This window comes from Ochotona curzoniae, unplaced genomic scaffold (genome assembly GCF_017591425.1).
Source record: "Ochotona curzoniae isolate NIBS_2020 unplaced genomic scaffold, NIBS_Ocur_1.0 contig_523, whole genome shotgun sequence".
Taxonomy (NCBI): Eukaryota; Metazoa; Chordata; class Mammalia; order Lagomorpha; family Ochotonidae; genus Ochotona; species Ochotona curzoniae.
In genome coordinates, this window is record NW_024466459.1 from 9,747,340 (window position 1) to 9,761,163 (window position 13,824).

A 13,824-nucleotide genomic window follows, 5' to 3' on the forward strand; every position below is an offset into this window, starting at 1 on the left:
ACCTGCATGGGAGACCCAGAGGAGCTCCTGGTTTCTGGTTTCGAATCCGTTAGGCTTCAGCCATTGTGGCCACTTGGGGAGTGAACCAGTGAATGGAAAATCTCTCTCTCTGTAAAATCTGACTTTCCAATGAAAGGAAGGAAGGAAGGAAGGAAGGAAGGAAGGAAGGAAGGAAGAAAGAAACACAGAAAGAAAGAGAGAAGCCGGGACTGCAACCAGGCACGCCCCACGTGGAATGTGGGTGTGCCGAAAGAGGCAGCCCACAGCTGTGCCAAGTGCCTGTCTCATTCTTTCAGACAAAATGGCCCATGCTGCTTTGTTTTTGTTTAAATCAACTTTATTGAGAGGTTATTACATATAATAAGATGTGCCCATTTTAAGTGTACAGGCTGATGACTTAATGACTGTTCAGGGCCACCTAATCAAGACAGAACATTTCCATTGTTCCAGGAAGCGCCCTCCTCCTGTGCAATTAATGTCCCCCACCCTGGCCTCCCCAGGCAAGCTGCACGTTTGATGCCTATCTCCTCTGACATGCCATTCCACCTGTTCTGAGCCTCCTTGAAGCGGAATCCAGCACCTGCTTCCACGCCACTGCACCTCGCCGGGCTCACCCACAGGGCCACCTGGGCCGACAGACATTTGGTGACCAGGTCACAGCTTCGTTGGGGACAGACATGTGTGGGCTGCTTCCCAATTATGGTCATTTCAGGCACAGGACTGGGGAGCTGTGTGTTAATTACCGGATGAGAAACTGCCCAGCAGTTTGCAAAGGGCTCAGCTGTTTCACACCCCCACCGGCAGCCATGTGGGCTCATTCATCTGACTGCACCTGCCCCAGCCGGGCTGAAGGACAATGTCCCCAGTGCATGAGAGCTGCCAGCTCAGCCCTGCCACCTCGGGTCCCTCCCATCACCGCCCCCAGCCTCCCTGTCTGCTCTATTGGGGGTGCTGGAACCATCAGTCCTCCTGATGCCTCAGAGCTGCTTTGCCTGTTGCGTGCCATTCTGTACCCACCCCCCCACACATACACACACACAGATACTGGCCTCCCCCCCGGGCCTCTCAGAGTCCCCCAGCCTGTGCAGAGGAGCCCCTGACAGCTCCTTGTTGGTGTCCCCTGCCCATGATCAAAGTACTGTAATTTGCATATTCAAATATGAATTGCATATTGCATATTACATAGAAATATGATTTTAAAATGTGTTCTGCAGAGAGAAGGCTTTGAGGGGAGACGGATGAGGCAGGAGAAGGAGGTTGCTGAAGCAGAGGTGGGCTTTTGTGGCTTGTCCTCCCAGGAGCAGGGTCAGCGCCAGCCAGGACAAGCTGGCCTAGGGAGAGAGGAGGGCCAGGAGACAGGGCTTGGCTGGAGCCTGGGTTGGGAGTGGAGCTGAGAGGGGACCTCGGGGCTGTGACCAGGCACTTCCAAGGACTTCCAAGGCCTTGGCCGTGGCCTCTGTACATCTCCTCCAGCCAGGACTCAGGCAGAGAGCCATCCCCATGGCTGGCTGACACCAGCTGCAGGGCGTGGGGGTGGGGAATAGGTGATTCCACCCCCATCAACGTTGAAGGGCAAGCATCCCTCCAGGAACTGCAGTCAGGAAGCTCTGATGGGTTCACAGACAAAGGACTTCCCAAGGCCTGTGTCCCCTGGAAGATGGGGCGGCTGAGCGTCTGGGTGCCCCAAACCCGAACAGAGTGCAGGCACAGCTGAAACTCAGGTCTTTGAGGTCGGGAATCAGGAAAGGATTGGGGAGGAATGGTTTGCATCGGTGGCCATCCCTCCTCCTCCACCACAGGCAGGTGCGAGGTGACCTTCCCGAACCCGCGCATTCTGGCTCTGGTCCCCATTTGGCCTGTCTGGAACGGAGCTTGCACCTGAGCCTGGCCTGGTAGCTATCTGGCACAGCAGGAGACGCTGAGCATCCAGCGGCGCCCTAACCCGGAGGGCGGGTGACTCCGCCCCGGCCCGCCCCGCGCTCACTCCCCGCCTCGCCTGCCGCAGCCGCTCACTCCAGCCCTCCGCTGCGTCCCCGACCCGGCGGCGGCGTCTGGGGTGGTAGGGCCATGGAGCCGGAGCAGGACGCGCCCCCCGGGGACGACGGGGCCGAGGGGTTGTTGAGCGAGCTGGAGGCGCGCGTCCAGGACGTGGTGAAAGCCAGCTCGTGGTGGGAGCGCCAGGGCTTGGATTGCACCATCCTGGCGCTGAGCTTTCTTGCCTTGCCTGCCGGTGAGACGATTGATCATCCATCGAGGGGGCTGGGCTGCGGTAGGGGTTCCCCAGGACCAAGGGTCAGTCTCTCTGCAAAGTGTGGTTTTGGGGTGTCCAGCTCGGATTTTCCCCAAGGAGGCGGATGCAAGCCTGACGTATTCAGAGTGGTGGTGTCGAGGGGCACGGAGGAGGGTGCGGGCCAGGGGGCTGGGAGGCAAGGGTGGGTTTCCCCTGGGCCCCTGCTGGCCTGGGGTCCCCTCCTCTGCTTGGGCTGGCAGGAAGTCCAGCGTGAGAGCAACGGTCCGGGCTGTGCCCCCCTGTGCCCCAGCCTCTGTGAGACCTGCCACCTCCCCGTGCATCCCCAGGGCTGGGGGTTGGCACGGAGGGACCTCGGGGACCATGAACATTCCTTGTCTCCATCCTCCCCGCCCCCTCCCGGCTCCATCCTGTCTCTGCAGGGTTCCTGTGCCTGCGCTCTGAGAACATTCTGCTCTTTGCCGCTGGCATCGTAATATTGGGTGTGTGCCACTACACACTCACCGTCAAGGGCAGCCACCTGGCCACGCACGGTGCCCTCACTGAGTCCAAACGCTGGAGCAAGATCTGGGCACTTTTCTTCGTAGAGGTGAGCCTGGGAGGGGGCAGGGCAGCCACATGTGTCCAGTGGACACCCTCACTGTCCACAAGTGTGGGCGTGTGCCACTGCAGCTATTGGCATATAGAGCCTAGTGTGCAGTGTAGGGGTGTGCGTGCACCTTGAGGTGCTTGCACCTGGCAAAGGACACCTCCATGATCACGTCCAGGTGTCCACCTACAGTCCTAGCCATTCTGCAGCCACGGACCAAATGTGACCTCACCCCCTTCACCCGTCTCTCACCTGGCAACATGTGGCTTGCAAGTCCTGATATGTGACTATCTTGAGTAATAGCGACTGCAATTCTTGGGGCCTTCAGGTGTTGCAATCTGGGTTTAAGTTGTGATCCGCAGACAGAAGGGAGGGAGGGGAGAGGCCTGGGACTGTGAGTCCCTGGAAGCAGCTCCACTGACGCCTGGCAGTGGCTGAGCCCACTGGAAGCCCCTTCTTCCCCCAGGCTCTGATCCAGGAATGAGCCCCTCCCTCCTGAGCTGCACTCTGCTTCTCCCAGCCCTTCCCTCTGCTGCCCTCTCAACTGCTTGCAAGCCCAGGAAGGCAAAGTTTTTGGGCCAGGTGCCCTTGTCTCCTGACTCATTTCCACATATTTGTTCTCTCTTCTTTCCCCAGGGCGTAGGCGGGCCTCACCTGGCCACCCAGGTCATAGAATCCTTTTTAGGCAGAAGCCAGTGATCAATGAACGTTTAACTTCCTATAAAGTTATGCCACTTGATAAAATTATGAAGCACAAAGCACACAGGTGCATGCATCTTATCCCCCGTCCGCTGAGGGAGGAGGTACCGCTCACCTGGCATTGTCTCTTCCCTGCTCTCGGTCCCTCCTGATCCTCAGGCTCAATTCCAAGTCACTTCCCTCACTGGGGGTCCCTGGGTGTGGCTCCAGCCAGAGGCACGAGACAGACCCTGGAATCTGATCAGATGCTTGCCAAGTCACAGAGAGAAGCAGATGCCGCCCTGGGCTGGCCTCAGGGCAGTGTCACAATCCTGGGACCCGTGGGGTAGCATCTGTCCTGTTGGGATTTTCCAAAGCTGGTGGAGTGTCGGGAGCCTGGAGGCAGCTGTTGGGAATTCCAGACTAATTGGCTTCCACAGGTGCAGGTATAGCGCTGACCTCATGGTTTGCCACCTTGGGGTACAGTTGAGTAATGCAGAGGGCCCCCGCTGAAAACTCCAGACAATTGCATTTTTACTGAGTTCCCTGGAGGATCTGATACCCATTCAAGGGGGAGAATCTCTGAGCTACACTGCCTGGAGTTCACAGAGGCAGCCTCCTCTGAGAAAGCTTCCTGTATTTGCTGGCTGGACAGCTCAGCCAGAAGCCCCTGCAGGACCCACACTGTCTGCTGGGCTACCCTCTGCTTGCTGCTCCCTGTCTTGTCCTTACAAGCCCCGGACCCTGGCCTGAGCTTTGCCTCTGGGCCGCAGCAGCTCCAGGGTCGGCTGGCCTGAGCCTTTGGGAAGTTTTCCAGCAGTGTTTGCAGATGATGACGGTGCAGTTGCATGGGTGATCAGGTCCCAACATGAGCTGCCTGAGGAAGGACCACAAGCTGGGGGACCTTGAAGTTGGAATCCCAGCCCTACCGGCTGCCTTGACCTTGGCCAGTTGCTTCACTCCGTGTCTCAGCATTAATCTTGCAAGCAGGAGTGATAACAGTCACACAGACAGCCAGGGTTTGACGAAGGGCCAGCTCTGCCCTGGCGCCTCTGTCTCTGCTTTACAGCTGAGCTCCACTGGGCTAGGTAGTGCTGGGGGTGGGGAGTGCTGCCTCTTTGTTCCTTTGCATGCCTTGGTGTTCCCTCCATCCTCGGTGGGTGCTCCAGGACCCTCCACCTCTGTACCCATCTCTCTGGGGTCCCACAGCAGTCCCTGGGCCTGGCTCAGGGTTTATCAACTCCCAGCCAGGAGAGGAACCTCCTTCAAGACCCGTTTCCGACCCTTGAGAGAAAGTTTCAGCTCCCCTAGTAATACCCCTGGCAATATCCCCCAGTGCACACTGTCTGACTCACAGACAACACTAGTCTTACTGGATCAGGGCACCTGCCCCTCCTGGTCCTGCGTTGTGTCGCTGGGATTGCCAGAAAGGGCCACTAGAAGGTGGGGACAGGTATGTCCTCAAGTGTGGGAAGGATTAATGGCTGACAGAAGAGGGGTCGCAATCCAGGATGCTCCCCTGGGTGGGAGAGGCCGGGCCGGACCAGTCATGGAGGAGTGCTGTCCTCTGGCACCGCTCCAACTCTCCCTGGGGAGATTGGCTGTGTGTTGCAGGGAGCAGTGCCACCTGGCAGCGGTTGTGCCGGGGGGGAGAGGCGATGTACAGGAGGAGCCCTGCAGCCCCCTCCCCAGTGGGTCTCTGGAGGAGTGGAGACCACGCTGAGAATCCCCAGCACAGTCCTGGTTGTCATCAGTTCGTGCAGGTTATGCAGCTTCCCGCTCCAAACTCCCAAGTTTGGAACTGTATCTAGAGGGCATGTTCAGAACTGCAACACAAAATAGACTTTTGTCATAAAAATGAATTTAAAAAATCAAGTCACAGAACTGGCCAAAAAGGACAGAGAGGTTGGCAGACTCTTCGCTGGGTTTCCCCCAGGAAGCGTCACTCAATATTCAAACCAAGGAAGGTGGCATGAGTCCAGCACACACCACACACATGTGTTCACAGTTGTGTGCATGTGTTTGTGTGTGTGCCTGTATGAGCAAGTGTGTTGTGCGTGCACTGCACACACATGTGTGTTTGCGTGTTACGTGTGTGCGCGCACATGCTTTTGTGCAGATTCTCAGATCATACACTCACTTTGCTGTGGCTTTCCCAAGGACAAGCCTGAGACTCCAGCAAGTGGTCTCCGGGTGACTCCAGTTGTGTCCAGAGTTTGAGATCCCCAGAAACCGCCAGGAGTCTGAAGTTGATCCAAGTACACAAGGATGGTTTACTCAAGCTCAGCACATCCAAGCCTGTGTTCTTAGCGGGGAGAAGGAAGCTGGCTGACTGACCAGCCTAATGGCCAGCCAGGACCAATACCCCTTACAGGAGTGCAGCTCCAAACAGCACATTCTTAGGGTTTCTATAGGGGCAGTCCACAATAGCCTGCAAGGTGAGGGGGAAATACCATACATTGCCTACCTGTCTTGGCTGGACAGCCCATGCCTCCAGCCATTAAGGTAATCACCCGCTTAGTTATTTGGAACCATCTGTGAAATAACCAGGCTTAGGTGGGCCTTGATTCATGAGAATTGGGGTCCATCAGTGCTAAAGGTCACAGAGGCTGCTAAAGGTCACATAGGCCGTTTGGCCTGCGAGCTCACACAGTTTCTTAGCAGCAATGAGCCATGAGCAAATGGTTGGGATTTTGATACTGAGGTTCCTCACTTAGAAGTCTGGCTCCCTGCAGACCTTGGAGAGGACACAAGGCCCCAGCATGAAGGCGCAGGAGGGCTGGGGAGGGGCCGGGTCATGTCACTCCGAATCTGAGTAGTGTCACCTGGAGCGAGGGGCCTGGAGAGAAACCAGCAATTGAAGGCAGATGGGCACCCTCCCTGTCCAGCTCTCTGCCCCTCAGATAAATACAGCACAATTTTCAAAAACTCTGTTACCATTCTCTCCAAGCCAGAATTGGGGGGCAGTGATGGGGGGTGCCAGCTCGCGCTGGAGGCTGCAGGTTATACCTTAGTCTCAGTTCACAGGCCTGCCCTCCTAAGAGCTCAAAGCTGCTACTTCTCCCACTTGTGGATGAAGAAACACGGACCTAGGGGGTTACAGCCTCTTGCTCAAGGCTGTACAGCAGGTGCATACAAGTACAGCTTGCCCACAGCAGGGGTAACCCAGGACCAGGGTAGGATGGGGTGAAGGCTCTGAGGGCACATGGCAGGGATGCTGAGCTTTTTTGTTTTAATTAATTTATTTTTGTGCACGTGTGTGTTTTCTTAATTCAGGATCCCAAGGGGCGAGTGACAAGTCTGCCTCCCTCTACCCTCTGCTGCCTCACCGTCCTGGCAGTTGGCAAACGTGTCTTCTGTCTCTCTCTAACCATTTCCTCTTTTATTTTTAAAATACACAGCACATGACAAGATTTTTTAAAAACCCACAGTTATAAGATTTTATGACACAATTAAAGCTGGACATTAACTAGGTCACTCTGTGGGGTTTGAATCAGGAGACAGGCACAGGGTGCTGGTGCGCACCTGCTGGGAGACACGGATGGAGAGATGGGGTGCAGGGCCTGCTGGTGCAAGCGGAGGTTGCTTGACTTGGATCTAGGGACCAGGGGCGACCATGGGAGGAGCCAAGGCCCATGCCCCAGGTTCCAGCTTGGTGCCATGAGAGCAGAGGGCAGCAGGTAGGGCTGGCAGTGTGAGGAACACAGGTTTTGGCATATGCAGGGCAGTGTCCCTCAAGAGGGAAGGACTCAAGGCTAGTCTCCCCAGCCCCTTTTCTAACTTTGGACCTTTTTTGCTGAAACCCCGGGCTGGAGGAGGGAAGAAGCGACCCCTGTGCAGCCGACCTCAGAGTGGAAGAAGGCACATCCCTGGGCCTGTGTAGGTTCAGGAGGTTCAGGTGCCAGAGGGAATCCCACCTCCACAGCACAAGCCCTGCCTTTGATTACTGGCTCCACTTCTGACACAACGTCCTGCTTTTATTTTTTTATTTTTAAAAATTTTATATGTTTATTTAAAGGCAGAGTCATGGAGAGAAGGAGAGAGAGAGAGATATCTTCCTTTTACTAGTTCATTCTGCAAGTGGCTGCAACAGCTGGAACTCTGTCGGGCCAAAGCCAGCAGCCAGTTTTGACTACTTCTTCCATGAAGGTGCAGGTTCCCAAGGCTTTGGGCCATCCTCTACTGCTTTCCCAGGCCACAGGCAGGGAGCTGGATGGGAAGTGGAGCTACCGCGATTAGAACCAGTGCCCATATGGAATCCTGGCACATTCAAGGCAAGGACTTTAGCCGCCAGGCCACGCCACCAGGCCCAGAAAGGCAGATTTACAGAGGAGACAGAAAGATCTTGTGTCCACTGGTTCACTCCCCAAGTGGCTACAATGGCCAGACCTGGGCTGATCTGAAGCCAGGAGCTTCTTCTGGGTTCTCTCCATGGACACAGAGCTCCAAGGCTTTGGGCCATCTTCTATTACTTTCCCAGGCCACAAGCAGGGAGCTGGATGGGAAGTGGAGCATCTGGGACATGAACCAGCACCCATATGGGATCTTGGTGCTTGCAAGAGGAGGTTTAGCTAATTGAGCCATCATACAGTGCCCCCTGCCCCTCCCTCCCCAAATTCTTAAAATAGAGGGAAGAAGCCCTGCAGGCAAGGGCATAGCAGGAGCAGTTAGAAGCAGGTACTCTTCCAGTCACCTGGGGTGGAGCTGCAGGACATGCAGACCTGGTTCTGGGGATACCAGACCCACATCCCCAACTGTGTCCCTCTAGTGCCTGCTATGATGGCTTCTGGCTCCACCTTAAACAGACCGTGTGGCTCCAGTGGGCGCAGCTCTGAGCAGACAGCTCCCAAGGAGATCAGTGGCCAGGTAGTCTTGCACTTTTGTCCACACACCATCTGCTCAACCTGTGCTGCCACCTCTGGCTTCTGTCCCCGAGGTCACAGGAGCAGAGAGCAAGGCCAGCTCTTGGCTGGGTTGCGTCATCTAGGGGCAAAGAGTTCTGTTTGTGTGGATGGCACAGAACCACCGCTGTGAGGTAGTCATGTGCCTTGACCATGGCCTGCGGAGGGACCTGTGTTGGTGGCTGGCATGCCTTCCTGTGTTGTTTGTTTAAGATAAACTTTAAAAAAAAAATATTTGAGAGGAAGAGAGCAAGCGAGCATGTGAGCTTCCATCTGCTGGCTCGCTGCCCCAGGGCCAGGCGCAGCTGAGGCTGGGCTGGGGCCAGAGCCAGGAGCTGCGAATGGCGCCCGCATCTCCCATACCGGGCTCCTGTGTGTCTTGGCCTGTGACTAAACCCGCCCTTCCCCATGTCTTTTGTTGAATCTACTCTGATGTTTCTCAGTGACTTTTTTTTCAGAGCTCCTGACTGCGTTTTGGCTTTGTTTCATGCCAAGGAAGAGCGTTAAGACAAAGTCATGGTCTCTCTCTTTAAATATTTGTTTTGAAAGTCAAGAGTTAGAGACAGAAGTCATTCATGCACTTGCTCATTCCCCAGTGTCAGCCAGGCTGACGCCAGGAGCCAGGAGCTTCTTCTGGATCTCCCACTTGGATGCAGGGGGGATTGATGGGGAGGGAAGCAAGCACTTGGCCTATTAGAAGTGGAGCTGCCAGAACATGGACCAGTGCCCTTATGGGATGCTGGCACTGCAGGTGGCAGCCTACCATGCTACAGCACAATGCCAGCCCCAACAAACTCATTCTCCAGACCCTTGCTTTTCTGCTGCTTTTGTCTCTGCTGCTCGGGCCCCGAGCCTGGATTCCTGCTCAGGTGGCATCTGTGCCAGTGAGTGCTCCATGGAGCGGTTCCTCTGGCTGCAACAGGTTCAGTGATGGCGTGTGTCCACTGGCAGCCTGGAAGCAGCTTCACTAAAATTAGCAAATCCTTCTGGCCTGCTTGATGTGTCAGGAGAAGCTGGTGTTTGTTTTTGTTCATCTGTTCTCCTAGCAGTCCAGTGGCCTGTGTGCCAGCAGCTGCCAGGAGCAGATTTTGAGAAGCTCTGAGGGGGAACAGCACCCCCAGCCTCTACCCCCAGCCCCCTACTCCGCCTTCTGTAATTCAGAAGGTGGTCTCCCCTCACCCCCAGACTGCTCTTAGGCCCCTCTCCTTTGCTGCTCTGGGTTGGGTACTGGGAGGAACAGCATGCCCAAGTAAAGCATGTGGTCGCAGTCCCTACCAGGATCTTGACCCATGATGCATCCCGTCTTCACAGCCCCTGAAGCGAGCCTGGGTGGTCCGTGACAGAGTGGCTCTCTGCGGATCCACACCTGCAAATGTGGCCAAGGTGCCTAGCTGCCACTCAGTGACCACGCAGACCTGGGACTTGACGGTCAAGGTCGATGGCTGGGCTGCAGGGCAGGGAGGCCCTGGGATGCAGCAGCTGGGGGAGGTTGGTCATGCTGGTCCCCCAGGTGCTTATGTGGAACCTGCTGCCCACGTGGGCACCTCCTCCAGGTGTGTACGTCCTTCACGGCAGAGTATGCCACGTATGGCCACGTCAAGATGCACCACGGCTACACCAATGTGGTGGGCCTGGGCGACTCCAGCACCTGGAAGCTGCCTTGCCTCAATCGCTATGTCTACATGTTCCTGGCACCCTTCTTGTTGCCCATCGTAACACCACTGGTGGCTGTCGGTACGTAGTGCATACTTCCTCTGCAAACTTGGTCCCACTGCTGCCCCTGCCTCTGCTCTCTGGCTTGGTGGAGGCCAGTGGTGGAGGAAGTGGGGACCCAACACCCGAGGCCACGCCTGGTCCTGGTATGCCTGATCGGCAATGGCAGGTTCACGACCTCCTCATTGCAGGTGCGAGAACGGAAGGAGGCAGAGATGCACAAACAGCATGAGGAACTTTAAAAAGTTTTTTGGAAAATGGAAGTGAAAAAAGTTTATTTTGGGGCAAAAATTTTTTTTTAGATTTCTGCATAGTTTTTTCATTATCCCCATTTTCTTCTCTTTTCTTCTCTTCTCTTTTCTTTTCTTTTTCTGAAAAGCTCGTTTTCTTTATAAACCAGAATGACAGAGAGGGAGAGGGGGAGGGGAAGGGGCGATCTTCCATCTGCTAATTCACTCCTCAAATGGCCATGACCAAAAAGCAAGGAATCAGAAACTCCATTTGAGTCCCCTATGTGGGTGCAGGGGCCCAAACACTGGAGCTGTCCTCTGCTGCTTGCCCACGTGCATTAGCAGGGAGCTGGGTGGGAAGTGAAACATCTGAAACTCCAACTGGCACCCATGTAGGGTGCTCATGTTGCAAGCTGTGGTCTAACCCACTGTACTTCAACATCAGCTCCAAAACACACGTTTTCTATGAAATGAGAACCCCTCCAGACATGGATTGCAGATTTTAAAAAAATACTTTTTCTCTATTTTTATTTGAAGGCATATTTAGAGAGAGGAGAGACAGAGAGAGAGATCTTGCATTAGCTTGCACACTCCCCAAATGGCCACAACAGCCAGAGCTGAGCTGACACAAAGCCAAGAGCCAGGACTTTCATCTGGGTCCCCTGTGTGGATGTAAAAGCCCAAGGACTTAAGCCACCCTCTGCTCGCTTCCTAGGCCACAAGCAAGCAGCTGGATTGGAAGTAGAGCAGCTGACACCCAAACCAGCATCTGTATTGTCCTCCCGTGACGTGGCATTGATCCCAATTCATCTGTTGATTTAATTTTCTACAAACTTCTGGAACTGCTTTATAGTACATGTTCTGGTTGTTGATTTTGTATAGTGGAAGGCCTATAAGGCAGCAAGACCTGGGTTCAAGTCCCATGTCTTGGGGTTAGCATTGTGGCAGAGCAAATTAAATTGCTGCCTGCAACGCTGAGATCCTGTATGGGCTGCTCCATTTCTGTTCCAGCTCCCTGTTAATGTTCCTGGCAAGACAGGGCAGATGGCCCAAGTGCTTGGGCCCCTGCCCTCAAATAAAGAAAGAAAGAAAGTGGATTTGTTGTTGTTGTTGTTGTTTTTAAGGAAACAACAGCCATGCCCAGGATTTGACCCTGTGGACAGAAGGAGGCAGAGTAGGGAAAGGAGTTGGAGTGGATCTGGATTTGCCGTGAGAACTTCAGCTCAGGACCATGGTCGTGGAGCCTGCACTCATGGTGCCGGCCGCCTTCCCCACTGCTTGAGTCAGTCAGGAAGCCGAGTCCCCAGGCAGCGTGAGGCCAGATGCTCACCTCCACTTTATAAGACGCTGATGGCGAGGGGCGTCCACCTGTCCGCATCGGGGTTAGCTGTGTGTGTAGGAGGGGCTCAGCCCTGGGCGTGTCATCACTCTCCCATTACGCCCTCCAGGTGCCTCCCTCCAGTTTGGTGTCCTGGACTGTTCCTAGCCCTGGGGTAGGGGCTGGGAAGGAGGTGAGGGTCAGGCTGAGGTTATATGTGGCTTCTTCGTAACCCACCTGGCTCACTCAGGTTGCTGCAGTCTCCGGTTTCTTCTGGAGGTTTCCTTGAGTTCACAGCCATGATTAGGCTGTTGAAAGTGTCCGTGGTGACCCCCACTTTTCAAGGTGCCCCGGAGCCAGTGGCAATGCAGGGTGGCAGTGGGCAGAGAGGGTCGGCGGTGCACCTGGCCTGCCCTTCACTCAGCGTCCTGTTGTCCTGTCCTGGCAGAGCGACTGCGGCAGGTGGAGCTGGGTTCAGCCCTCCGGACACTGAGCCTCATCTCCCTGGGCCTCTACTCACACTACTGGTTGCTGCTGCACGTGTCAGGCTTCCGGAGCTCCAGCTCAGCTCTGCTCTGCATGCTGGTAACCCGCTCGCTGCTGGCCCACCCATACCTGCATGTGAACATCTTCCAGGTGAGGTCTCCCTGGGCCCAGGTGCTGGGCATGCCAACCTGGACCCCAGCCGAGGCCCTGAGGTGGGCTGAAGCAGCAGCCTGGGATGGGGCGGGGGGCATTGACTTGATGAAAGACGCTCAGTATGCCCTTTTGGTCCCATTTCCTCCAGCAAGGAGGGCCTCAGACCATAGCTGCCACTAATAATCCTACAAGTGTGTCCCATCTGCATGTCCCATGCTAACAGACAGCTCCAGGTGCCCAGGCCCAGGGCAGTGCCTGACAGAAAGAGGCACCCCTGCCTTCTTGTTGAAGGAAAAAATACAAGAGGCTGACCTTGGACAGGTCTGGGAGGGGGCTGGGCACAGACAGGGCTGGTCCTGGGGTTGCAGCAGGATCCCGGCTTGCACCTCTCCCAGGTCCTGCCCGAGGATGGTGGGGTCAGTCAGAAACCCCTCCGAGAGCTTGGTGAGGAAGTGTGGGCTGCCTGGCCCCGCCGTTGGGCATGACCCACCCGTGTGTCACAGCACATCGGGCTGCCCATGTTCTCCCCGGACAAGAAGCCTCGGCGGATTCACATGATGAGCCTGGGGGTGCTGAACCTGCCCCGGCTGCCCGTGCTGGACTGGGCCTTCGGCCACTCGCTCATCAGCTGCCACGTGGAGCACCACCTGTTCCCCAGGCTCTCCGACAACATGTGCCTGAAGGTAGCCATGGCCAGGGGTGGTTAGAGGAGTAGGGGAGAAGGGTTGGGATGAAGGTCAGGGTGGGGTCACCCTCAGGGTTTGCCTCGGTCTCCAGCTGGCAAGGCAGCCCTTTGTGCACGCAGCAGCAGATGGGTTTGGGGTAAGCAAATCTAAATGGGGAACTGGCGACAATGGACTTTGAGGATGAAACACAGACATGCAAGGCCGCCACACCATGGATGCTTTGTAAAAGGGAATCACACTTTTGTCCAGAGCATCTTGGGTCAAAGCCCATGGAGCCAGGGGTGGGAAGAGGACAGCCCAGGATGGACAGATCCCAGGCGGCCCTGGCTCATGGGCCCCTCCTCCCACCCAACCTTCACCAGGTGAAGCCAGTGGTGTCCCAGTTCCTGCATGAGAAGCGGCTGCCCTACAACGAAGACTCCTACCTGGCTCGCTTCCGGTTGTTTCTCAGGCGCTACGAGGAATTCATGGTGCATGCCCCACCCATCACCGAGCTGGTGGGGCTGCAATGAGGGTGAGGGCTGGGGGGCCAGGACAACCACCGGCCCCCCTCCCCTCCCAGCCTTGGCCCTTTCTCTGCTTGCTGGCTGGCTGGCTGCAGATGCAGCTCCGTGGCTGGTGGTGGAACTGTGGAGGAGTCAGGTGGCAGCCTTAACTCAGGACTAAAGGGCCAGAACCCTCTCCCGTGCCCTGTCTGCCCCGTTGGAGCCTGGGTCTAAGGGGAGGAGGCGGATGTCAGCTGGAGGGGGCACACAAGAAGCACCCCCCTAAGTCAGGACCTCCCTGGGCCACCGGCTCTTCCTGCATCTATAAGGTGCTGAG

The 13,824-nt window shown here is 56.0% G+C and overlaps 1 protein-coding gene across 1 annotated transcript; it reads left to right on the plus strand.

Annotated features, from left to right (window-relative positions):
* Positions 1 to 2,056: 2,056 nt before the first annotated feature.
* FADS6 (fatty acid desaturase 6) lies at positions 2,057 to 13,657 on the plus strand. Its single transcript, XM_040989703.1, has 6 exons — positions 2,057 to 2,230; positions 2,671 to 2,837; positions 9,970 to 10,150; positions 12,126 to 12,313; positions 12,820 to 12,999; positions 13,365 to 13,657. Exons 1-6 carry the CDS (start codon positions 2,068 to 2,070, stop codon positions 13,512 to 13,514), a joined length of 1,029 nt encoding a protein of 342 aa, XP_040845637.1. The 5' UTR covers positions 2,057 to 2,067; the 3' UTR covers positions 13,515 to 13,657.
* The last annotated feature ends 167 nt before the right edge of the window (positions 13,658 to 13,824 follow it).